At 45.9% G+C, this 25,451-nt stretch overlaps 1 protein-coding gene across 6 annotated transcripts in view; it reads right to left on the bottom strand.

Moving 5' to 3' along the window:
- CDK15 (cyclin dependent kinase 15) overlaps nucleotides 1-25,451 on the bottom strand; it is a 73,461-nt gene that overhangs the window by 14,777 nt on the left and 33,233 nt on the right. For all 6 annotated transcript variants that reach the window (XM_070421859.1, XM_070421860.1, XM_070421858.1 and 3 more), the window contains exons 10-12: nucleotides 22,522-22,585; nucleotides 7,153-7,201; nucleotides 3,365-3,504 (exon numbers count right to left, since the gene is read on the bottom strand). In XM_070421859.1, the coding sequence (XP_070277960.1) occupies nucleotides 3,365-3,504; nucleotides 7,153-7,201; nucleotides 22,522-22,585 (253 nt within the window). The remainder of the gene's footprint in view (nucleotides 1-3,364; nucleotides 3,505-7,152; nucleotides 7,202-22,521; nucleotides 22,586-25,451) is intronic.

Here is a 25,451-nt window from a genome sequence, read left to right as displayed (position 1 = left end):
GGGGCACTGAGAAGCAGAGCCTCTGAGGGCAAGACTGAGAGCAGCCATAATTGCTAACCCCGCCCTGTTGATCCCGTGGGACCCGCCCCACCCAAGCCCTGCAGGGAGGCTTTTGCTGGATAGCCTCAGGCAAAGGCTAGATTAGCACCTCCCTAGAGATCCAGGAGCCAGGAAGCCCAGAGGTCAGAGTGGGACCATCCAGCTTTAAGCTCCATGGAACCATAAAAGACACACTCAGGAGGCAGACTCAGTGAGCACCAAAGCCCCATCGAAGCAAGTCTAGCCCCAGAGGGGTGTCTCCAGCACAGAAGTTCTCCCACCGCAGACACAGCTGATTCTCACAGCCAATTGACCTGGAGGTCAATTCCTCACAGTGATAACTACAACAATCAAGGCTTAACCACAACAAGACTGTGCACAAAGCCCACAAGGGGGTGCACCAAGAGTGTCTACCTTAGGTAATTGGGACACTTAGCACAGAAAGGCACTCTATCGACACAGCGAAGCATAAAAAAATGCCGAGACAAAGAAACAGGACACAAACGACAGAATTGGAGGAAAGCAAACTGTTGGATATAGAGTTCAAAACCACACTTTTAAGGTCTTTAAAGAACTGTTTAGAAGCCCTCGAAAAGACTGGTAAGACCACCGATAAATGTAGTGAGATCCTCAAGAAATCTAATGAGACCCTCGATGTTGTGATAAAGGACCAACTAGAAATTAAGCATACACTGAAATAAAGAATATTATACAGACTCCCAACAGCAGACCAGAGGGTCGCAAGGATCAAGTCAAAGATTTGAAATACGAAGAAGCAAAAAACACCCAACCGGAAAAGCAAAGTGAAAAAAGAATCCGAAAATATGAAGATAGTGTAAGGAGCCTCTGGGACAGCTTCAAGCGTACCAACATCCGAATTATAGGGGTGCCAGAAGATGAGAGAGAGCAAGATATTGAAAACCTATTTGAAGAAATAATGACAGAAAACTTCCCCTACCTGGTGAAAGGAATAGACTTCCAAGTCCAGGAAGCGCAGAGAACCCCAAACAAAAGGAATCCAAAGAGGACCACACCAAGACACATCATAATTAAAATGCCAAGAGCAAAAGACAAAGAGAGAATCCTAAAAGCAGCAAGAGAAAGAAAATCAGTTACCTACAAGGGAGTACCCATACGACTGTCAGCTGATTTCTCAACAGAAACTTTGCAGGCCAGAAGGGAATGGCAAGAAATATTCAAAGTGATGAATACCAAGAACCTACAACCAAGACTACTTTATCCAGCAAAGCTATCATTCAGAAGTGAAGGCCAGATAAAGAGCTTCACAGATAAGAAAAAGCTAAAGGAGTTCATCACCACCAAACCAGTATTATATGAAATACTGAAAGGTATCCTGTAAGAAGAGGAAGAAGAAGAAAAAGGTAAAGATACAAATTATGAACAACAAATACACATCTATCAACAAGTGAATCTAAAAATCAAGTGAATAAATAATCTGATGAACTGGTGATTGTAATAGAATCAGGGACATAGAAAGGGAATGGACTGACTATTCTTGTGGGGGGCGGGAGAAAGGGGTGTGGGGGTGAGTGAAGAGATTAGACAACAATCGTGCACTTATGGATGAGGACAGTGGGTGGGGAGTGAGGGCAGAGGGTGGGGTTGGAACTGGGTGGAGGGGAGTTATGGTGGGAAAAAAGAGTAACTAATGTAATAATCTGAACAATAAAGATTTAATTAAAAAAAAAAAGACCAGAAAAAAAAAAAAAAATTCCGCTCCAGGTCCACTTCCAGTCTCATCCATCTCACTTGAGTTATTCTAGTTCCTCCGAAGACTTGCCTTGAGCGCACACACATTCCCCGAACATCTGCGGCTGATTACGCACAGACTGGAGCTGTTTAGATGTGATTTGTGCTAATATGTGTACGAGGGTGCCCCGCTTCCTCTCCCTCACCCTCTCTTCCTCCCACGCCGCGGGATCCTGGAGGTCAAGGACAAGCCTCTTCCCCCCTCAGTTTTTATAGCGCTTACTATGTTCTTCACACTTAATGGCAACCTAATAACTGCTGACGACTGACTCTTCTCACAGGGTCACGTCAGGTACATTAACCCCAGCCCAGGATGGTGGTTATTTTTGGAGACCCTCAGCAACTCACTTCAATAATAAAATACCTTGAGAAATCCCAAACGAAGAGCTCGGGGCTGTGGCAGGATAATGTCTAGGATGTAGTGGGGCTGCGTTTGCAACCCTGGAGACTCCGGCCAGACCAGATGTCTAAGGACCTTGGTCAGAAGCTCCTCACCCCATCCTGGCACCTTCTTCCCCGTCTGAGCCCCTAGACCAGTGATGGCGAACCTATGACACGCGTGTCAGAGGTGACACGCGAACTCATTTTTTGGTTGATTTTTCTGTGTTAAATGGCATTTAAATATATAAAATAAATATCAAAAATATAAGTCTTTGTTTTACTATGGTTGCAAAGATCAAAAAATTTCTATATGTGACACGGCACCAGAGTTAAGTTAGGGTTTTTCAAAATGCTGACACGCCGAGCTCAAAAGGTTCGCCATCACTGTCCTAGACCCTTCTTCTTAGCTTTCTTCTCTCCAGCTTAGGACTCCTAAAAACTGCTTACAGTTGAATGGTGGGTGTTTTCAAAGAAACCCCACCTAAGGCTAGTCCCCCCCGCCCGCCCCAAACAGCCGGGCATGACCGCACCGCCCACATCCTCCGCGCAGCCCTTCCTGGCCGCAGTCGGAGGAACACGAGGAGAGCTCCCGCCACATGATCCCTCAGCAGATTGCACATTTGGAGGATGACTTCAGGCCCCGGCAGCTAAGCTGATTTCAGGGTAACTTGTGTTTCCCATGGGCCTCCGGCCTGGCGGACGCTCCCCTCCCCTGGCGCCCGCCTCGGTACTTCCCTTGGCAGCATCAGATCACCCATCAAGACCCGCTCAGCCTCCTCTCTGACATATCCATGTCACCTCTCATCTTACTCTCCGTGGAGAGAGACGGGGTTGTTAGCAGCTTTGGTTCTGCTGCTCCTGGCAGATGCCCGCGAAAGCAAGCAGCTCCAGGGCAACTTTCGTCTCACCCAGTTTCGCAGAGTAAGTGTGTGGGGGGAAATGTTTGGATCATCACAGGGAGGTCTGTGTCACCGCAATCCTCCTGTGCCTTTGAGTTTGAGAGAATCTCATGCAACACTCAAGCGAGATGGGTCCCACCTTGCTTCTCCTGGGCTAATTGATCTCCAAGCTCACTTCTGGCTGTCAAGTCTATCATTCTCCAGGGCTCAGAGGAAATACTTCACACCGAGACGGACACGTGTGTACACACACACACACATACACACACACTCACCGTCGGGAAGCTGGTGCAGCTGAGATGGCAGGGAGCTGAAATAATCATGGACCAGGGCCTCCTGGGCGGAGACGCGGTCTCTAGGGAAGCCTTTCAGCATTTGCGAGGCCAGGTCTTCGGCTTCCGGAATCCTGCCCAACCTGAAAACGTGGGGGAGAAAAAGTGAGTTTCTCCAGAGAGCTCCCTTCCAAAAAAAATAAACGGGGAAAGAAGAACAGTAAAGAAAAAGGTGTGTCAAACAGAATTTTCCTGGGATCAGTAATGCTGATGGCAAGTGGAAAAATCATCCCCACACGGAAGCTCTTACCTGTCCTGTTACTAAGAGGAAGGGAAAATCTGTGTTCTATCATTTACCCACCTCCCCCGCCAGCCTCCATAGTGTCTCTGGCACCATCTGTATTATCAAAACCCAGTGGGCCTAACGCCGTAACGACCGGTCACCAGGAGGTGTGGTGGGGTCTGCAGGGGGGTCTGGGGTCCCCCGGTGGCGCCAGGTGGGCAGGGCTGTGAACGCGGCCACGCGATTTCATGCAGTGGACCTCTAGTGTATACATAAAGGATCCAGAATTATAATTATAGAAGCAGAAATATGTAATTAAGGACTCTTCTTTGAGGGATATGGCAGAAAAGCCCTACTGGAAATATGCTCCCAGGGCAGCAAGCACAGACTCCTGCCGGGGGAGGAGGGAGAGAAGCAATGAAAGCTCGGGTGGAAAACACCCTGAGGTACAGTGCATCTGAAGCTCAGCTCCCAGGGTCCTGAGGCAAGATGCTCTCTTGGTTCTCCCTGAGATGGAGCCTGGAAAGAGACATAGTTAAGTATCCAAATTACAGTGAGGACAGAGCCTCGTGTTGGCCTGATGTTGAATTACAAAGCTGGGGATGAGTAAATCCATTAGTTAAGCAGCTACTATGTGTTGTAGGTGCGTGGCTCTGAGAGATACAGGCAAGACTCTGCCCTCTGGCAGCTTGGTCTAGCAGAGGAGTCAGACACTAGACAAATTATCATACAAACGTGCGAGTACAACTGTGAAGGGAAAGGCCCAGGTACCTGACTGAGAGTGGGAGGAGCTGGTCAGGGAAGGCTTCCCTGAGGAAGCGGCATTTGAGCTGAGAGCTGAGGAACTGGGGTAGGCGATGTAGGCAGAGATGTGTGGTGCTCATACAGATCCTGGGGTGGAGGGGAGAGGAGTGACTTTAAGGGGAGAAAGGCCCGTGGGGTGGCCTGGACAAAGAGTGGGGACAGATCTGAAGATAGGGAGGGTGGCAGGGGCTAATCCTCCAGGCCTTGTGGGCCTTTATGCTTCCCATTGACTGACAATGTTTGAAAGTCTTTGCTAATCGAGTGCCAGTCATTTAAGTACACCCATCTCCAGAGCCCGCAGAAGGGTTTACAAGGGGAAAGCCACAGGAGCAGGTCCCAGGAGGCAATTAACCACAGGGCTGATGTCTGACATTCAGAATTAAATTGCATGGCCATGCAAATTGCCAACTAAGCAAAAATAGAGGGGCTTAGTTAATGTCAACTATCCTACCAGCCTGAAGCACAGAGAGCTGACACCCGTCCAGGATGCGGGGATGCTGGGACTCCTGGCCCAGAATCCTAATTTGCCTAATTTTTGCATAAGATTTACATGATAAACTTTCAGGTGTCTCATTCCCATGACATGAAACTGTTTCTACAAACAGGTAACTTTACCCTCACACTCAAGAGTCATTGCTTTATAGACTTAAAGAAAACATTTGCAAATCCTCAGTCCTTGCAAATTTCCAAGCCAGTTAAGAGACAAGGGAACCTGGGCAGAGGCCTGCCCGGTACCTGGTAGCCAGAAGAAGGGCTAGTGGGTACGGGTGCCCTGTCCAGGTTTGTGTTTTCAGGACTGATGAAATGGGGTTGGAGTGGGAAAGCTGGTACTAATCACTAGGGCCTGGTATCACTCCAGATGGAGATTCAGGGAAAACCTTGTGAGAAAACGGTTCTAGGTTCACCCTTGCTATAGGGTGGAAGGATGTGTGCCAAACTTGGGGCCTGAACACACTCTGTGAATTCCCAGGGGGTGGGTGGGTAGGTGGCTATAGTGAGGAGGGAGCAATGCATCTATCGGCGCCCACCTCCGCACTCCCACCCCAATCAGCACTCTGTTCCCTCCGCACATTCCCACGTGTGAGCTCCTCACAATTGAATTGTTACGAGGCAGGCAGGCGAGGAAGGCTGCAGGACTGCTGTGGACTAGTGTGAGCAGGGCGTGCATACTGCCTTATTTAGGCTGTTTATGCCGATGGCTGGGGAAACCAGGAAGAGCTGATGGAGCTCAGGGGATAGTAGGGACACATGGAAAGAACAGGCCACTCTTACCAGAAAATTCAAAGAAAGAAGAGTAGGGCTCTTTTTTGATTGATGACAAGAGGGCTTCTGTTTTAGGACTTTCCTCTTCAACGAACTAACCCTCCCCGCACCCTTCCCACAAGGTTGTACCAAGGCTTCTACTGGTGTCAGGATGGGTCTCAGTCCCTCGGCCTCCACACTATGACCGTCACCACCCACTCCCTCTGCCCCTTGGCTGGCAGAGGCGGCGGCCAGGGCAAAGTGTACCAACGAAGGCTTCTCCTCCTGCGAGCCAGTCTCATGTTGGTCTTCCAGGTGTAAGCCACGGGGCGGTGCTAAAATACATCTATCTAGATGGGGCGATTGGGCGGGGGGGGGGGGGGGGGGCGGGGGGGGACGGGGCCTGTACGCTGGCCAGAGAACATTCGTACTTTTTGAAAGAAATGATAAACAGCAGTTCCCTGGAGCTTGTCTTCAAAACAACAGGGACTTTCGGGGGGGTGCAGTGCATTTGAAAATAAAGTGTGGGTGGGTGGACACCCTTATGGGGGTGGCCGGGCGGAGAGGTGGCTCCCAATAAGAGATCCTTTGCTAATTCATGGCTCTACAGCCCGACCTACGCTACTCTTTGCACTCTGGTAGGCACTCCACATGGAGGCTTTCTGAGGCGCGTGAACGCTGTGTCTGGGGAAATGAAACGGAATTTGGTTGGGTTCAACGCGACCACATTTTCAGGGAAGAACAACATGGAATGTTCCGTTGGGATCTCCCCCCTCCTCCCCACCTGCGAGAGTGTGTTTTTCTTTGACATTTGAGCCTGTTCCCCTGTCTCTGATGTTTCCCTCACTGCCCTTTTTGCCTCTTCACTGGAGCAAAAAGAACAGAGCCTCGGCTAATTACTCTCAGATCAAATAATACTGGTTATTGTAATTGGTCATTGTCCGAAAACACTGAGTTCTTCTTAGCCCGGAGGTTGCCTGGCACGGCTTAGTTAGCTAACTATTCCGGGAATGTCGCTATTATCTGTTTTACTTTGCAAAAGAAACTAGGGATTTGTTGAAAGCTGGTAATAAAAGTCGGCCCTGGTCTGCGCTGAGACTGGGTGGAGAGGGCCTGGGAAAGCATGACCCCCATGAATCAAGCCGCCCCCCCCCCCCCTCCAATCGCCACTCAATGATGTTATTTGGTTTCTCTGTGTCGGGGAATAATAAACCCACTAGGTTTTCTTGCAGGCCAACACTCCCTGTTCTCAGGGCCTCGGGCATGGTGGAGGGGCCCAGGACAATTTTAATGACCAAACGCAGTGAAAGTAAAATGGTTCATAGAGAAAAACCCACAGGCTCCCAGGTGGCTGGCTCTCCCAGAGGCCTCTTCCTGGGGCATGGCCCCCGGATCGAGGTGCTCGGTGGACTGAGGTCGGGAAAACGCCCCTTCAAACCCTGCTTCCCAAGGTGGTGCTCACCTGTTCCAGACGTTCTGAAGGCTCTGAGGTTTAAGCAGTGGGAACCATTCTGAAAGGGACACACAGACACGTTACAAAGCAAAACAACCCTAAACTCCTGTTTCCAAAAATATTAAAATCCAAAATGTTCTCCTTGGCCTGGAGGAAGGGGGAATCCGGGTTCAGGTAGGCAAAGTAAAGGATGTGGACGGCCTCTTCTCACTGTGAATATTTTATGATTCTGTGTCAGGTCACTATTATGGGGTGAATTGTGTACCCTCTCCCCCCAAATGCATATGTTGAAGTCCTAACCTCAGGCACCTCAGGATTTTACCTTATATGGAAATAGGGTCGTTACAGATATAATTAATTAAGATGAAATCATTAGGGTGGGCCTTAATCCAATATGATTGGAGCCTGGCCGGTGTGGCTCAGGGATTGAGCATCGACCCAGGAACCAAGAAGTCACCAGTTCCTTTCCAACCAGGGCACCTGCCCGATTTGCAGGCTCCATCCCCAGTAGGGGGTGTGCAGGAGGCAGCCTATCAATGATGTTCCTCTCTCATCGTTATTTCTATCCCTCTCCCTTCCTCTTGCTCCAAAAATCAATAAAAACATTTTTTAAAATCAGGGGACACAGAGACAGACATGTACACGGGAAGACAACCTGAAGAGACAAACGGAGAAGCCAGCCATCTGCAGGAGAGGCCTGCAGCAGACCCTCCCTCAGCGCCCTCGGAAGGAACCCATCCTGCCCACACCTCAATTTCAGATCTGCCTCCGGAGCTGTGAGATAATACATTTCTGTGGTGTATGCCATCCCGTTTGTGGTATTCTGTGATGGTAGCCCTAGCAAACTTATTATAGTTTGTAAAGCCAACAAACATTGATTGAGCCTTGACTGTGTGCAGAGCATGTGCCACGTGCTGGGACAGCACAGAGGAAGTCGGTCCACCCTCTCCGAGCTTATAATTCATCGGAGAGAACAAAGTTTGCTCGCATGAAAAGCCATGTGACCGATGATGATGGGGCAAAGTCTCAAAAGAGGTCAAAAGTAACGGGGCTAATTTTATATATTACTTGCAGGAAAAATGGAAGTGGATCCTGGCTTGAATGATCCAAAATGGATGACCATAAAATATGTAATTTTCTTTGGAGCATTCTTTATAACATTTACGTGTGTATACATGTGTTTCTATTATTCTTGGTATTGACACTATTTAGCCCAAAATAAAACCACCATAAAAGGGAAATTCCTTCAGGAAATACTAATTGAATGCTTCCTCTATGTAAGGGCCATAAAAGGAGCTGTAGGGGAGATGAGCAGATTCTCCTATCAAATCTCTGCTTCCCACTCCAGAGAGAAAAGAGGATTTCAACTCCCATTTACAACGATGTCTTCGCCTTGTACTTTTCTTGGGCCTGAAATGTAATTGTTTTGGTTTTTAAAAGATCTCTTCTTCCAGCTCCTGCAGGAATGGAAAACACCAAGACTGTTTACCCAACAAAGAATTGAACCGATTTTGCTAATGCTGACAAATTCATGTTTGCATGTGCACAGCGAATGACCTGGGAGGCTGCGCACCAGTGATGGTGGTTACACACGGGCTTCCCTCCATGTTTACTTTCTTAAATTTATTATTTTAATCAAAATCACATATTCTTTTGAAACTTCAAAAGTAATTTCTTTTTTTTTTTTTTTTTTAGTAATTTCTTTTTTTAAAATATTTTTTTATTGATTTCAGGAAGGGAGAGGGAGAGAGAGATAGAAACATCAATGATGAGAGAGAATCCTTGATTGGCTGTCTCCTGCACACCCCCTATTGGGGACCAAGCCCACAACCTGGGCATGTGCCCTGACAGGGAATCAAACTGTGACCTCTTGGTTCATAGGTCGAAGCTCAACTACTGAGCCACGCCAGTCGGGCTTCAAAAGTAATTTCAATTAAAAATGAAATGTAAATTGCCGAAACCGGTTTGGCTCAGTGGATAGAGCGTCCGCCTTTGGACTGAAAGGTCCCAGGTTCGATTCTGGTCAAGGGCATGTACCTGGGTTGCGGGCACATCCCCAGTGGGAGATGTGCAGGAGGCAGCTGATTGATGTTTCTCTCTCATCGATGTTTCTGGCTCTCTATCTCTCTCCCTTTCTCCCTGTAAAAAAAAATCAATATAATATATTTAAAAAAAAAGAAATGTAAAGCCCTAGCCGGTTTGGCTCAGTGGACAGAGCATTGGCCTGCAGACTGAAAGGTCTCAGGTTTGATTTCGGTCAAGGGCACATGCCCAGGTTGCAGGCTCAATCCTTGAGGATCAAGCAGGAGGCAGCCAATCAATGATTCTCTCTCATCATTGATGTTTCTATCTCTCCCTCTCTATCCTCTCTCTGAATATATATATATATATATATATTTATAAATATAATATATATATATATATATATATATATATATATATATATATATAGTGCTAAACATTGTAGAGGGAAAGGAGTGGTTAAAGAATGCAACTGAAGTCAAGTTTTCAAGGTCAGATGCAATCAAATGTGACCACTCTGCTGGCGTTTCACAGCCCCAGGTAGGCACTAAGGGAAGCCCTTGCACATACAGGTTATTTACTCTCCGGTCAGATGATTTTGCCTAAATTCAAATAACCAGTGAAGATAAGAATATCTGGCATTTGTTTCGAATGTTTATTTCCAAATCACTTTCTGCTGGCTATTTGCAGTTCTTCCCTGACCAAACAAAATTAAAATATTTCCTTGTTCCTAATGAAATCCATTTCAATCCTCTCCCACGGTCTGTTTTTTCCATACACAGAGCCCTACACGCCGTGTTTGTTGACCCTTTGTATTTTAATGCTACTTCTAACTTTAGTGTTGTTCTTGTGGAACATGGGTTTGGAGTAAACTGAATTAGGGTTTGAACACTGAACCTAGGGTATGGAACTGCTGATTCAGTTTCACTGAGACCGTAAGTGAGATACTTTAACCCTGGCCAGCCTGCTTCCTTGACTCAAATTAGAGGCCATAGTCTCTCCACAAGGATGAAGTGATTCCCAGAATTCATTGATTCATTGAGATAATGAATGTACAGTGTCTGCCCCAGAGCATTAAACAAAATGAATCCTGTTTGCTGCTCTTCTTCTTACTCTTCCTTTGAAAAGTGACGGTGAGTAAACTGTGTGGTTAGGACCCTGGACCTGGGGTTGGAATCCACACTGTGCCACTTACCAGCTGTGTAACCTGCAGGTGTTGCTTAACCTCACTGGGCCTCAGTTTTCCCATCTGCAGAAGTGGAATGATTATAGTTCCTACTGCCCGGGGTTGCTGTGAGAATTCAGGTAGTGAATGTAATAGAAGTAGTTCCTTATGCTTCGCCTCTGCTCTTTCTCTTGTCTGATGCACCATGCTTTTCTCTCTCCTCTCAGGTACTTCCACCTTACTGTTCTCCTTGGAAACCCTCTATCACTTGCTATTGCACTCTACTCAAATTCTCCTGTGCTCCAAGCTTACATTCTTATAAGCCTAGCTTGATGTCTCTTGATTCCTCAGTGTGGGTTAGAGGCATGTTTCTTAGCTATGTGGTGTAGTAACATGAACACAACCCGGGCTCAAATCACCTTTCTGCCATTTATAAACTCGGTAATTTGGGGTAAATTCCTTAATCTCTGTGGTTAAGTAACTCCAAAGTTTTCAAATCTGTAAAATGGGAATAATTTGCCCCCGTTGTATGGGAGGATTAGATAAGATTACACACTGGGTGTGTAGTAGGGGCTCAGTAAATGTTAGTCTTATGCATTTTCCTTTTTTCTTCTTGTTTTTCCTTCTCATTTTGGAAAGCTAGCATGGGCTAACAGCATGGTTCTCAAGCCAAGCTGCACATTAGCATCCACCATTTGGGAGAGTTTTGAAGCCCTGGCTCCACACCCCAGAGAGTCTGATTCACCAAGCCTGGGGCGGGCCCAGCATCGGTCCATTGTTGTGTTGTTATTATTGTCTTTAATGGTCTCCAGATGTTTCCAGTGTGGCAAACGTGAGGCGGAAGAGGCTGGCCTAGCAAGGAGGCCAGGGTTGACCACTCACCAGTGACTCCCACATACTTCTCTGAGCTTCTTGGGAGGATTCAATTAAACAATGTATATAAAAATTGCGGAACATAGTGTCTGACACATAAAATATGTTTTTCAAGGATGGGAAAGAGGAAGCCTGATAAGGGAAAAATCAGTTTCCATAAATTCTCCCAGGAAAGGATGACCTGTAAGAGTTGCACAGGGAGGCAATGTAATAACATTGAACTTGAGGTTCCCTGTCTTGCATAGATGGTACCTGACTCTCTTCCCACATCTATTTGGTAGCTGCATGAGCTGAGATAGAGGGATTGATGTGTCCAGAGTCAGCCAGGGTGCTGTTATGAAGCCCAGCCAAAGCCCAATGCTGGTTCCTAGCCTTCCTTCTCATTCCTATGCAGTAACCTGATGTTGAATGACCTTGCTTCTCTCTTATTGATTTCTCTTCCCAGTAGTTAAGCTGCAAGGGATCAATGAGAGAATGATCCACAAACAGATAGGCATTGTACACACCACCATTTTAAGAACAGTCTTCTTACTCTGGCTTCAGTTGTCTCTAAAAATCATAGGTCTGTAGGCAGCGCATTTCCCTTCTCCTACCAAAGATGATAGTAAATCATTAGAGCAGATTTTTCTCCATTTCCTCTTTCTGCAGTTCTCTTTATAAGAGCTCTCATTGGGGTTCAATGGGCATTCGAGGTAGGAAAAGCAAAGTAAGCTGCCAAAGGAAACTTAAAAAGCTGAACTTTAAGTTTCCCAACTAAATAGAGTAAAATTAAAATGATGGCAGAACTGTCGCTCTCATAATCAGATAATGCATTTTTTTCATAAACATTTAAGAAAGCTCATTTCAAGAACAGGGACCTTAGTCAACAGAGATTTGTTGGTTGATTGATAAAACATCACCAGAATCATTTTGAGTCTTACCTCCAAGTAAAACATTTTCTAGTTACTATAGTCTTGCCACAATCACCCTAAGGTTATCTTATAGCTGTCCACTGAACTACACCTCTGGAGTTTCCCAAATACAATGCATTCTTGAGATACCATATATTTAAGTAGTTGATAATGTTGTTAGCCTTATTCACTATCTCTCAAGCAGTAACTTTAAAACTGCACCACAGAAATCTGCAGCTCTTCTCCTGTCTCTCTGTAGCTCTGCTCCACCCCAAATGCATACATTCACCCCTCCCAACTGCTTGCTTCCCTCTTCCTCAGTGACCTGGCTTGGAAGCTCCCCTGGTCTTTGGCTCAAGGACTCTAAATTAGGCTCTTCTGCCACTTTGCATTAGCAGTCTTTAAATTCCTATTTGGGTATCAGGACACCAAAGCCAGTGCTCTCATGGAGGGTGCTCCTTGGCATTTGAGCCTGGCACTCCAATTTATGCTTCTGGTGTATCCCTTTTCTAACTGCATCAAATCTTTCTGTAGATTCAAAGAAAATATCCCACCCTCTGAAGCCTACCCCTAAGGTAACGGTCTCAGTAGAGGACAGGGAGGTTAGACTTTGCTCCTTGTGGGTGGATGGAGAGGTGGAGGGGATGGCATTGCCAGGGGTCTCTCATCTTTTCCCAGGGCAGTACCATGTTTAATGTCTGTCCACCACCACCACCCCCCGCCCCCAGCCCCGCAAATGATGTTTGAGCTATAGCTTGACCATGCCATTCGATGTTTATGGTATTTAATAATGCATCATCTGACAACATTTACCATTCCCCTGTGGTCTCAAAAATGTCTAAGGGCTCCCCCAGGGAGGCACTGTGCTCAGCAGTGAGGATATGCAGAAATGATACTGGCCTTCCCCCTAAAGAACTTACAGCCATACAATTTCTGCGGCACATTACCATCATCATCATCATCATCATCATCATCATCATCTCCTGGTCTTCCCCAGCCCCTCTGGCTATTCCTTCTCAGCTTCCAATGACCCCTTCCCCCTCTGGCTGATCCTCAGTACTGGCCCCCCAGGGTCCCATCATAGTCTTCTTTCTCTACACACTCTCCCTTGGGCAAATGAATTCACATCTGGGGCTTCACATACCACTTTAAGCAGATGACTTCCATTTTGTATTTCTAGATTGGACTCTTGTAATCACAGGCTTGTATTCCTAACTGCTTTCTAGATATCTCCATTTGGTGGCTTCACAGATATCTTAAACTCAGAATATCCAAACCTTCTATGCATTACCTTCTTCACAAATCTATGTCTCCCCCCCTTTATTTCCTGTGACAGTGAGTGGAGCTCTCATTCTCTTGCCCACTGCAGACGGGTTTTCCCTTCACAACTCAACTCCAATCAGTTACCACTTCCCCCTCACTTTGCCTCCCAGATACTCTGCAGGTTTGTCCCCTCCGTTCCTCATCCTTTGCCATGGCTCTAGTTGAGACCTTCTATTTGTCTTTGAGAATCTAGAGCATTGCCACATTGCTTCTGGCCAACTGATTCGACATATAGTCTCCAAGCAAGTTCTTCTAAATTTAAATCCTGCCCTATCACATGCCTGCGAACAATCATCCAATGGCTCTCTTTGTTTACTGGTCAAGCCCAAATCCTTGGGGTGATTACAAAGCACTTCCCCATCTATTCCCCATTCACCCTTCTAGGTCAATCTATAGCAATGTCCCACCACAAAACCAACACTCTAGCTTCCCTGAGCAGTTTACCTGCTTGGCACATTACCACATATACCTGCTTTCCTAGTCCTCTGTGTCAATGTCCTTTGTCTGGAATGCCCTTTCCCCTTGTTCACCTGGGAAAAGCCCACTTTGTCGTCTTTGAGACCCAACTCAGGCCTTTCTCTCAAACAGCCCCCGAATTCCCCAGACAAACCAAGGGGCCTTTTTCCTAGTCTTCCTAGAGGTTCCCAGGGGATGTGGCTATATTAATACTTTCCACATTGTGTTGTTTATATTTCCCCCTCCAGACTGTGTGCCTTGAAGGCAGGTATCGACGTCTTATTTATTTTTTAATCTCCCAGTCCCAACACCTAGCATTCAACAATATTTGTTGAATGGATGAAAAATTGATGCTTGGATAAAAAATTAAAATGAAATAAATTTACTAAACCTTATTCTTAAAGTGCAAAAAAGTAACTAAAGAAAGCCCACATGTGCATCCTGCTCTGTGTCTTACAGAGATCAGGGACACAGGCGCTGGCCAGGAAGGTGGGGAAGGAGCCTCCTGCTTGAGCTAGTTCCATGATATTCAGAAACTTAAGGCTCCTTTTCTTAAACTAGGAAGGAACATAGCAGGGTGTAACTTGAAAAAAAATTTTTTTCACTTGCTTTCACTCATTTGCAATTTTTCCTCATCTTAACTACTTTAAGATCATCTAGTCCCCCTCAATAAAAACTAATAATTGCCACCAAATAAATTAAAGATGAGAAAACTAAAAATAAATGTAGAAACTGGAAGAGACTATTAATGAAGATCAAAGTGGGCTGTGTATCTAAATGAATTTCACTGACTGGTTTGGGGGACGGGTTAATAAAGATGTTAATAGTAACTCCCCAGGGGCTTTGGGCAGTGCTCAGAGTGCAATGGTAATGAGCCCAATCAGGGTTCACAGCTTGGAGAGCGCCAGTGGCTTCATTAGCTGGAGCAAGGGGTGGGGGTGGGGTGGCTGCTGGAGTCTCAGGGTAGGAACTCCACTCACAGCACAATCCAGAAGCATGTCGCCAATCTCACAGATTCCAAAATCCAGTCTGGGTGGAAGGACATAATCATTTAGAAATGGACTTGGAAAAGTGTTCCGAGCTGGTCCCCAGTCTGGGTCATTGTTCTGTTACCAAATCATTATATTTGCCCTTTGATGGCTGGAAGATAATGTGGCAAACTGTCAGAGCGCTGCCTTGGAGTCCAACAGACCTGGGTGTTCTGGGTCACCCCCTCCCTGGCGAGGTGACACTAGGCAACACACACACCTCCCTAAGCCTCAGCTCTCTCCTCTATACCGTTGGGATGAGAACACTGTCCCCATCTGATAGGGCTGTTGTAAATCAGAGTAGAACAGTGTATGTAAAGCCTAACTCATAGTTAGTGCTTAACAGCAGTGGTTATATTATCCAGTAATAAGGTGAATGATAAGTTACATATGCTTTCTTGGCAAAGCAGGCAGAACAGGTATTTATTTATGTTTTTATTTATTTCAGAGAGGAAGGAAGGGAGAGAGAGAGAGATAGAAACATCAATGGGGATCAATCCTGCAACCCAAGCATGTGCACTGACTGGGAATTGAACTGTGACCTCCTGGTTCATAGGTCGATGCTCAACCCACTGAGCCATACCAATTGGGCCAGAACAGGACATTTAGAGTTCTAGCAAGTACGATGGGAACTAAAACCCAGGTTCTCTAACTTCTAGTCATTGATTTCATCCTATATATTAAAGGGTAATATGCTAAGTGTCCGACCGATTGGTCACTATGACATGCACTGACCACCAGGGGGCAGACGCTCTGGTAGGTTAGCTTGCTGGTTGGGTCCAGCCAATCAGGACTGGGCAAGAGGGCTGGACATGCCCTGGAGCCCTCCCGCAGTCCCTCCCCAGCTGGCCGATCCCATCGGCCCCAATCAGGACTGGGCAAAATAGCCCTGATCAGCCCCGATTGCTGATCAGGCCGAGGGACCCCACCTGTGCACGACTTCGTGCACCAGGCCTCTAGTTTAACATTAGTTAGTGACTTTATGTGCCAGTTAGGGGGGCATGTGTAAAATACTAGAAACACTAAAAGGGGTCAGGTGTGCTCTGTAGAAAACTTCAGGACTCTTTCCACTATGCCATGCTTTGGGTGAAATCAATAATAATGACACTAATGTTATCTGTGATTTAGTCGCCCTTACTGGTACCCATTATGTAGCATGTAGATAATAAGGGCCCTCCCAGGAAAGAGGCCCGAGGCCATAGAGTGGACAGGCATCTCACCACAGCTGGGGGCAGGGAGAGAAGCAGAATGGAGCCTTCACCAGCAGTCAGCTTCAACAGGCCCTCAAAACTGACTTAGGTCGGTGTTTGGAAACTGAAGGTCAGCTCTTAGGGTGTGCAAATTCAAACACTATTTAGCTCCAAGCAAGCAAAAACAAAACTCAGTTCTGGAGCCAGTTCTGGAGCCTGACATCTAGAAGAAAGCCAGAATGCAAGGGAGCAAAACATCAAGAGAGAGGCATGGCATCAGCTCTCACACATCTGTCACCGAGTCACAGCTCGATGCACCTCCACACGGAGTAGAAAACAGAACGACCACATGCTTTGGTTGAGAAGCTACTAGAAGGCACCATGTGTGGCGACTCGTGTTCACTAGACTTAGTATGGCGACCATGCCACACTATATACATAAATCAAGTCATTATGTTGTACACCTAAAACAACTACGATGTTATATATCAATTATATCTCAAAAAAAAATTAGATCCCATGGCAGATGCAGATGAATAATTTCCCATGTAGATGAATAATAATTTCTCAGAATGGCCCTGCAAAATGAGACTCAGGGATTAGTCGGTTAGTGGGAGAAGAACAATATTTGGCTGTGGACTGGCCCCCTGTCCATTCAGAAATGCTTCTGTGGGGACCGGGAAGAAAGCCTTGGCTTTGTGGTGTAAGATCATGGTACTCCCACCAGCATGGACCCTGGCAGGCAGGAGGAAGGACTAGCAGTTATGTATGTGCTTGGCACACAGGGAACACTTTTCCAATGATAGGATTGTCCCCATTTTGCACATTAGGGAACTGGGAAATAAATAACTTCCTCCAGAAAATACAAGGTGGAGCTTGGACTTGCCCGTCCATGGGAGAGTTGATGCTCTTAGTTAAAACCTCCCTCCCCAGTGCCTGCCCCCCGGTCCAGCCCACTGAATATCTCCTAACTCCCTTGGCTAACAGGTCGAGTGACTGAGCGGATGCCAATCACAACAAACACACAGAGACTTGCTCAAAACCCTTTGAGCCCAAAGCACGGTAGTGCTTTAGCATCCCAATAGAGACAAGGGTCATTTTAGATTTTAATCATCATCTGTCCCACCGTAGTGACCAACGAAGCAAAGCTTCACTGGATTTCAGGTCAAAAGAAAACATTCCGAGAGAAAGGCTAGATTAGCTCGCTGATAATGCTGTCTGGTGTCAGCCTGCCTGTTATTTCCGTCCCTGCTATTTCTTGCTTCCACCTGGTGGTCAGAGGTTGAAAGAGCAGGCAGACTGAAAAGGACGAGGCGTGAGCAGGCTCCATTGCCTATGCCCACAGTCCATCCGAGTCTGGGTCCCTGTAGGGCTTTTAGTACCGCTTTCCTGCCTTTAGATCTCCACTGAGTTCCTCGAGTGGAAAATTTCTCCCTGTGCAGCCTTCTTCCCCGGGGCTGGGCCGACCGGGTAATCCCGGATGCGGCCCTGCCGCTGAGCTCATGCCACAAATCAGGCCTGATTTTCAGCAGATATTCCTTTAAACGTCTGAAGGCCTCTGCGGACTCCATTCCCTTCTCAATGGGAACGAGCATCAAAGAGACAGGAATGAGATGCTTTGCACGCACATCAGGAACTAATTGCCAATTTGGCAAATGCATCGCCTAATGTCATGCACTGTTATTTCTAAATCCTCTCCTGTCCTTGACCCCAGGATCTAGATGTAAACTTGGAACCATTAGTGAAGAAGGATAAAGTCTTCTGGTGCCCCAAATGGAATTGAGAGGGATTTAAACTCGGCGCTTTTGAGTGTGGTGAAATGAACCCAGCAGTACATTAATGCTAGGATTTGCGCTCACACAGCATGAGTGCTTTCAGAAACCGTGTTTAAGGAAGCAAACAGAGCCACGGCAGACCCTTTGAGCGGAGCAAAAGAAGCTGGATGAAACAATCAATGACACATTAAAAACCACAACTGGGCTGCAATCATGTGGCAGGAAAAAGTTTCTCTTTCTCACAGGATCTCTGCATCTAATGAGATGGCGACTGGCAGCCTCCAGGGGAGTGAGGCCTCTGTTGACTTTAGCTGAGAAATGTCTAAATATTTAGTTGAGTCTTTTTAAAAGCCTTACACAATTCCGTGGCAAACCCGTCTCTAAGGTACGATCTTATGAGCTCTAGATTGCCATTGGAAAATCCACGTAGAGGAGATTTGGAAAAGAAAAGCCAGAAGATGAAACACACGAATGTGGCCCTGGCTGGTACAGCTTAGCTGGTTGGAGCCTCATACCGGAGGCTGCAGGTTGGATTCCGGTCAGAGCACATACTGGAGTCACTGTTTCTCTCTCACCTTTCTCTCTCTCTTTCTCTCTCTCTTTCTCCCATCAATATACATATCCTCAGGTAAGGGTTTTTTTTTAAAGCACAAATGTTAACTTATTTTTTAATCTCAAAATTAACTATTTTTAATGGCTTCCAAATACTTCATTTAGAACCAAACTCCTTATCAGTTAATACCTTCTCTTATTGATTCTAAATAGTTCTCTACTTTTTATCTATGCTTTACTCCTATTGGTTCCAGTTGGGGGGTATAAAGTACTTGAGGCTCAAAAGGGAAGGGACCCCTGAATTTTTTTTCTTGGGGCAGGGGGTAAGGGAACTTTGTAGAAACGTCCACAGGGGCCCACCCTTTCCATTCACACTACTGTCGTGCATTAGCAGATGTTAGCCAAGACCAATATCCAGTTTGCTCTAAGCTTCTGGGGTCTTCTGTGCCACAAACCCAGCGTTTCACAGTTACGGCATCAGTTGGGGTTTTCCCCTTTTTAGACTTTCTGAGAGAATCCCCTCTAGCATGCTGTCCTTTATCATTGCTTCCTGCGGACTCTTATTAAGGATCACAAAACTGCCCCCTTCCCCCCCTGCAGGAGGCCAGCACAGCCCCAACTCCCGCCAGTTTGATTAATGTGTCTTGGCTAATTGTGTGAGGGATGGCAGGCCTTTAGCAAGTGTGACCAGCTCATTGTTCAGCCAATCACAGGCGCCTCGGTTAGCATGTGAAAAGGGGGTGTGTTGCCAGGGGAGGGTGAGTGTTCTGGCGGCTGAGTCAAAGGAGGAGCATTTTGGGGGGGTCACAGAGCAACACCCACTTCTTTGAGGGGATGTTACTATGCTCTACTAAACCTGTAAACCTCGTCCTCAAAGCACTTTTTTTCTCCTCCCTCTTTTTTCAAGGAGACCTTTTTTTCCCAGGGTGCGAGCAGGCGAGACACTGGCTACTCTGCAGATGGAGTTCACGTTCCAGGGTTTTTAATATTTCACTTTTATATTTCTGTTAGAGAATGATCCTGCTGAGAGTCTGGGAATCCACGCTCGTCAGAACCCCCTCACTGACACTTGGATATATTGCTCTGAAAGCTATCCCAGGAGAAAAGATTAAACAAAAAAGAAAAAAAGAAAAGAAAGAAAGCCTACTTTTCAAAGGCTACTTCTTAATCTGCCCACATCAAAATAAGACAACTGGCCCTTTGAAGTAGAGGACACAGAGTTCTCAGCCGGCTTGCTTACAATGGGGGTGGGGGAGAGGGACGGAAGGAAAGAGGAAGGAAAGAAGGAAGGAAGGAAAGAAGGAAGGAAGGAAGGGAGGAAGGAAGGAAGGAAGGGAAAGAGGGAGGGAGGAAGCAAAGAAGGAAGGAAAGGGAAAAAAGAAGGAAGTAAGGAAGAAAAAGAGAGAGAGAGAGACCAGTCTCTAAAATTATGCACCTCTTCCATTACCCCGATTTAATCAGGCACAGCAGTCTGAATTGAGGGCTAGAATACCTGCAACCCTGCTCACCAGTGTCCCTAGAAGACAGGTAACTGCTCAGACAGATCCGCCAGCGGGCCGGGTTTTGTTTGTGTTAACCTACACACAGAGGGACCGTGTTGTCTTCCTAGACACAGTCCAGGCATGGCCGGGAAATGGCAGAGTGGGCGCAGATGGAAACTGGAGGATTTGCCAAGTTCTGAGCTCTTTGGCTCCCTCAAAATTGCGGTGCCAGCTGAGTTCAAAGTTTGGGGTCCTTACTACAACTTAGAACAGAAAGGAAAACAATGGAAAGCTCATCCACAATGGTGTCCACACCTCTGCTCAGTGACATTTTTCTGGCTCTCATCCCCTCTCTGGTCTCTTAGCCATTGGAGTACAAGGGCATGAAGCAGCAACAGCAGCTCAGAGCGGGGTGGGGTTGCTAGGGAAGGGGATTCAGAGAGACTTGTCGATTCACAGAGGGGGTGTTCCTGGAACACAGAGGCGGACGACCCCTTTAAAACAGTCCTTATGATTGAGTCATTGATGGTATTGATCCCAGACCCAAGAGAAGCTGGACTGTTAAGATGTACAGATAGGGGTTTACATCTTGGCTGTGGCTGAGGCTATAACTCTCGTCCTTCCACAAGCTCTGCCCACAGCCACTCACTGCTCAAGCCCATGGACACAGGGCTCACACATGAGCACCCTGCCCCTCAGGAGGAGAGCTGGGGAAAGGGTGTGGGCGAGTAAATACAAACCCAAGCTCTTCAACAGCCAAGAACAGACCCAGCACCCAGCACAGCAGAGAGTAGGTGCTTAAAATGGTTGGGCTCATTTGAATTACACTGAATGCTTCCTAGAAAAACAATGCAAAGTCTGAACCCCATTGATGCTGAATCTGGAGATTTCTCTCCAGAAATAAAAAAATTGCACATGACTTTGAAACGACAGCAAAATGAAAGATGTCACATATTTCTCACTGTTTGATTGGAACCCCAGTTACCTTATTTAGTCCAGAATCTGGCAGCGGAGCATTTGGCCAAGTTCCTATCATTGTTGTTCTCAACAAGGCCTTCTGTACTGAGAAACTGTTTATTGCCTGAACCAACCTGAAACCCAAATGTTTGAAGTTTGGGGAAACATCACATGCTCACTGTGGCAGCTTTGTATCAACATTATCCAAATTGTTTTCTACAACCCATCTGTGACCCTAAACTTCTGCTTGCACCCATTGCAGAAAACTGGGGGTGGGGGTGGGGTCCCATTTTCACCTGGAGGAGAGCATATAGGCGGGGTGAAGAGAGGTATGGGCAGGGTCGGAAAAGACGAAAGCCAGACTCTCCTAGAAACCATGGCAACAGGAGAGAGGACCTATTGCAGCCTGGGTCCTGGTCTCCACAAGAAGCCTGTTCTTTTTTCTCTCTATCTCAGACCAAAGGCAAGGCCCTGTGGCCAGACAGCAGCATTTTCTCAGGTGCCAAACTAGCAAAATGGTTAGAAATGGTAACCTATGTGTGAGTGACCCTAAAGCCATTTAGCGATGCCTACAGCCATTCACACAAAGCTGAAATGACTTTATGATTTGTCTTTAGCTTGCTATAAGGTATCTGTAATCCTAGTTAGTTCAAGATCTCTGATCCCCGTGGATAGCTGTTTGAGCAAAAATAGTAGATGCTACAGAGAGAAAGAAAGCCATCCCTAGCCTCCATTGTCCACTGTTTTTCTCTTTAACCACCTTTTCCATCCCTCTCCAGCGTCTTGCTCTCAGGAAGCCCTTGCAGGATAAGCTCATACCAATGTTCACAGTGACAACAGTTTGAAAAAAAAAAAATCCGTTTTTAGTCATGGGGCACCACCGTAAGACTATGAAGACTAGAAAAGGTGACTTGGGCCACATTCACCCTAACCTCGTCCTTCTCTGTGCATATCTACCTCTCCTTCCATCCTGGCAGCAGGAGTCCAGCTCTCGTGTGGCCATTCTTGCTTCTCCAGCATCGGATACATCCCTTCATCCTATAGCTCACCGCTTGGCTCCGCCCTTCTGTCTCTACATCTTTGATGTGACAACTGGTTAATCTGTCCCCTCTGCCATGGTCTTGGGACCATTCCTCACAGACCTCCCCCGTGGACAACATGTCTAACACTTCCATATCCACCCTAGGAGCTAGTCTTGGAGGACCAAATATGTGACAGAAAATGACCCAGTGGTGAACTCTTGTACAATCTAGACACATCTTAGCTGTCCTGCCCAAGGCCTAATGAGCCAAATGAGTTTCTACCTCCCCTCTGTTGTAGAAGCATAGAAATCCATGACAGCCCTGGGCTCAAAAGTGACACTATCTTTGTAGTTGCTTCATTTGGCACTTGTGTATTTGGAAATGGATGTGGAATCCACAGTAACAGTCATTTCAAATGCTCATTCGGTTTGCTACTTGTGGTTTACAGAGCTTGAGAACTAATCTAACCTCAACTACTATTTCAGTGTCCTCCTCGTAAAAGGATTAGTCAGGGAATTCAAGAACCGAAAAATTTGTCTAGACCTATCTTCCCTGTTGAATTAACAACAATAGAACACACTGTGTACCTAAATCTCTCACACTGCTAATTCTCAGAGCACTCCAAAGCTCAAATCAAATGTTACCTGGATTGTAGTTAGGTAGTTTGGAAACTCCAGGCCAGGTGTCCTCGGTAGGGACTCCCAACACCTATGCAAAGCCAAAGAAAGACAGAGAGAAGTTAGGGGAGACGTGAGGCGGATGGAGCAGGTGTGAAGACATGAAGGACAGATCAGGGAAGAATTAGACGTAGGTCACATTACACCAGCTGATGTATCCAAGAAAGAAACTTTTGTGTTTCCCTATTTGTAGCTGTATGGGCAAAACTAGTATATTCCTGTGGTCCTGTAATGGTCAATTTTATGGGTGAACTTGATTGAGGCAAGGGATGCCCAGATAGCTAGTAAAACATCTTTTCTGGGTGTGCCTGTGAGATGTTTCAGGAAGAGATTAGCATTTGAATCAGTGGACTGAGTAGAGACCCGTCCTCACTCACCTGGGAAGCATCTTCCAACCCATTGAGGGCTCCAAGAGGAACAAAAAGGGGGAGGAAGGGCATGATCTCTCTCTTCTTGAGCTGGGATGTCCGATTTCTCCTGCCCTCAGACATCAGTGCCCCTGGCTCTCGGGTCTTCAGACTCAGAGTTATCACCGGCAGCCCCCACAGTTCTCGGGCCCTTGGCCTGGGACTAAATTATAGCAGAACCACTGGCTTTTCTGGTCTCCAGTTTGCAAATGGCATATTTCAGCCTCCATGACTGCATGAGCCAATTCCAACAATAGATCTCCTCTTATAGATCTCTAGATATCCTATTGGCTTTGTTTCTCTGGAGAATCCTAATACAGGTCCTGAGCTTGTGTGTCCACTAACTCACTTGTTCTGAAGCAGATCATACAGCCTTGCTTGAAGTCATATCCTCATCATTAAATATCTATTGCACGACCAACATACATTAGGATGCTATGTTGGGAGCTGGGATATAAAGAAGCAGGAGGGATGTCCCTTTGCCTTACATTAGAGAACTATATATATATCCAACAGGAGGCATTGACAGCCTACATTATGCCCCAGCCTGGCGTTCAGCTGTTCCACAATACGCTCAAATTAAAAGGGTTCAGATTACTGACCTTGAGGCAGTGGAATGTTGGCTAAAAATGATCCCCAGCCCAACCCCAGTCCTTTCTACCAAATTCATCTCATTTGCTTGAGTTTTCTGTGGCCCAACAGCTTGGAGTCTGGTATTTGGGTTTTAACTGGTGCGTAGTAATAGTAACAACATCACTAAAGAAAACCTCCTTTGTACTTTGGCTTACCAAATTAAAGCTCTAGTTTTGAATTAATGGGAAAATAACAGTCCTTGGGAATACAACGACAAAACATTTCAGATTTGGGATGGTGATGTTTCTGAGTTTCCTTATAGGTATCGCCTTATCATTTTTTAAAAAAGATAATCATAAAAGCCCAATGTTAGTTATATCTGGGAGCTAGAATAACACTGTTTTTATAAAATGTTAGTAAAATACTAATAGCTTTTATTACACCATTACAATATAGTTCTTCTTAGAAGCATTTCTTATAGAAAGAGGCTACAGAATCCATTTGTAAAATGCTGGACAGAGACAGTAAGAAGTCAACTGCCCAACAAGTGGCTGATGATCATCAATGAAGAATCCAGAACCTTAATACCCACCAGCTTGCTGACCAGGACTCTGGCAGGAAAGTACATTTTGTGGTGCCTGTTAAGCTTGTCCTCGAACAAAAGACACCAAAGTGCTATTTTCCCTCATAGAATGAAAAATCACACCACACAGCAAAATCTTCTTTCTTTGATCCACTCCCTAAACAAGCTGAAAAGCTACCGGGAGGATTACAGGCGTCTCCTATCAACCACCCGAGCCCAAGGAGCACTAAAGGTCCTGAATCCATTGTGAAAAGCCAACGGGACTACTTCTACTTTTGTAGGAGTGGGCAGGAGGGTAGGAAGCTAATTCCTCATTTTTAACCTACCATCATATGCATTGGATGCTTATTGCACAGGGGTGCATGTAAGCCAGTGGATGTGACTCGCAGAGAGCCATGCGTCTTCTGTTAATGGGCAAAGTACAGTGAAAAGAAAGCAAAGATAACGAAGAGAAAGCAATAAGGGAAATAAATAACGACCACATCCATATTTTTCTGAGGCGAAAGTTACCAGAATGGTTATTTTGTGTTATGTTTAATTAAATCAGCAAAATGGATACCAATAATGTTTATTATGTTAAAAGCTGTAAGCTTGAGATTTTAAACGTTTAAACAAAATTCAATATCCTTTATTTGGAAATTTGATGCTGAGTTTCTATTTGAAAGTTATTGAATTTGTTTTCACTTGAGAAAATTACTAAATCTCCACTTCAGTCTGGGAAACTGAAAACCAAAAATTGTTGATTTACGCTCTCCCTAAAGGCTCCTAAAAAGGCAGCTAGTGAGTGCTATATTTGAAAACAGTGGGCTGCAGGGGCTGTTTTCTGCCTTTGTTGGAATGGAAACTGAAGGCATTTTGATTAATGGATTCAAGGTCTGCATAGTTTGTTTTATTCTGATTTTAGAACCACAGCTGGGATTATTTGCTAAAACTGCTTATTGAAAGAATTAGGTCCCAGAAAGCCAGTGACAGCTATTCAGATGTGAACACACACACACACACACACACACACACACACACACACTTCAGGAAGATAGTAAAAGAAAAATTCAGGACTTCTCACAATGTCTTTATTCCTAAGAGTGAGACCTCAGGATAAATCTAGAGGAAGGTTGTGTTTAGAGACAGGGAGATTTAGAATGGACGCGTTGCGTTCAAAAAAGCCATTCCTACATCCACTCTCGTAGACTGGAAATGGATTTCCTATTCTCATTTGGGTAGACCATGTTTAGTAAAACATAAGTTCAGGAACTATTTGTAATGTTTATATTTCTAACCCGCCTGAGATGTCGTAGCAGAAAGACATCACACTGCTGAATGGGGTGACTTTTCCA

The sequence above is a fragment of the Myotis yumanensis genome, unplaced genomic scaffold (genome assembly GCF_028538775.1).
Source record: "Myotis yumanensis isolate MYYU_CA2020_CCGP unplaced genomic scaffold, mMyoYum1.0.hap1 SCAF_8, whole genome shotgun sequence".
NCBI classification, from domain to species: Eukaryota; Metazoa; Chordata; class Mammalia; order Chiroptera; family Vespertilionidae; genus Myotis; species Myotis yumanensis.
This window is presented reverse-complemented; position numbering and strand designations above follow the sequence as displayed.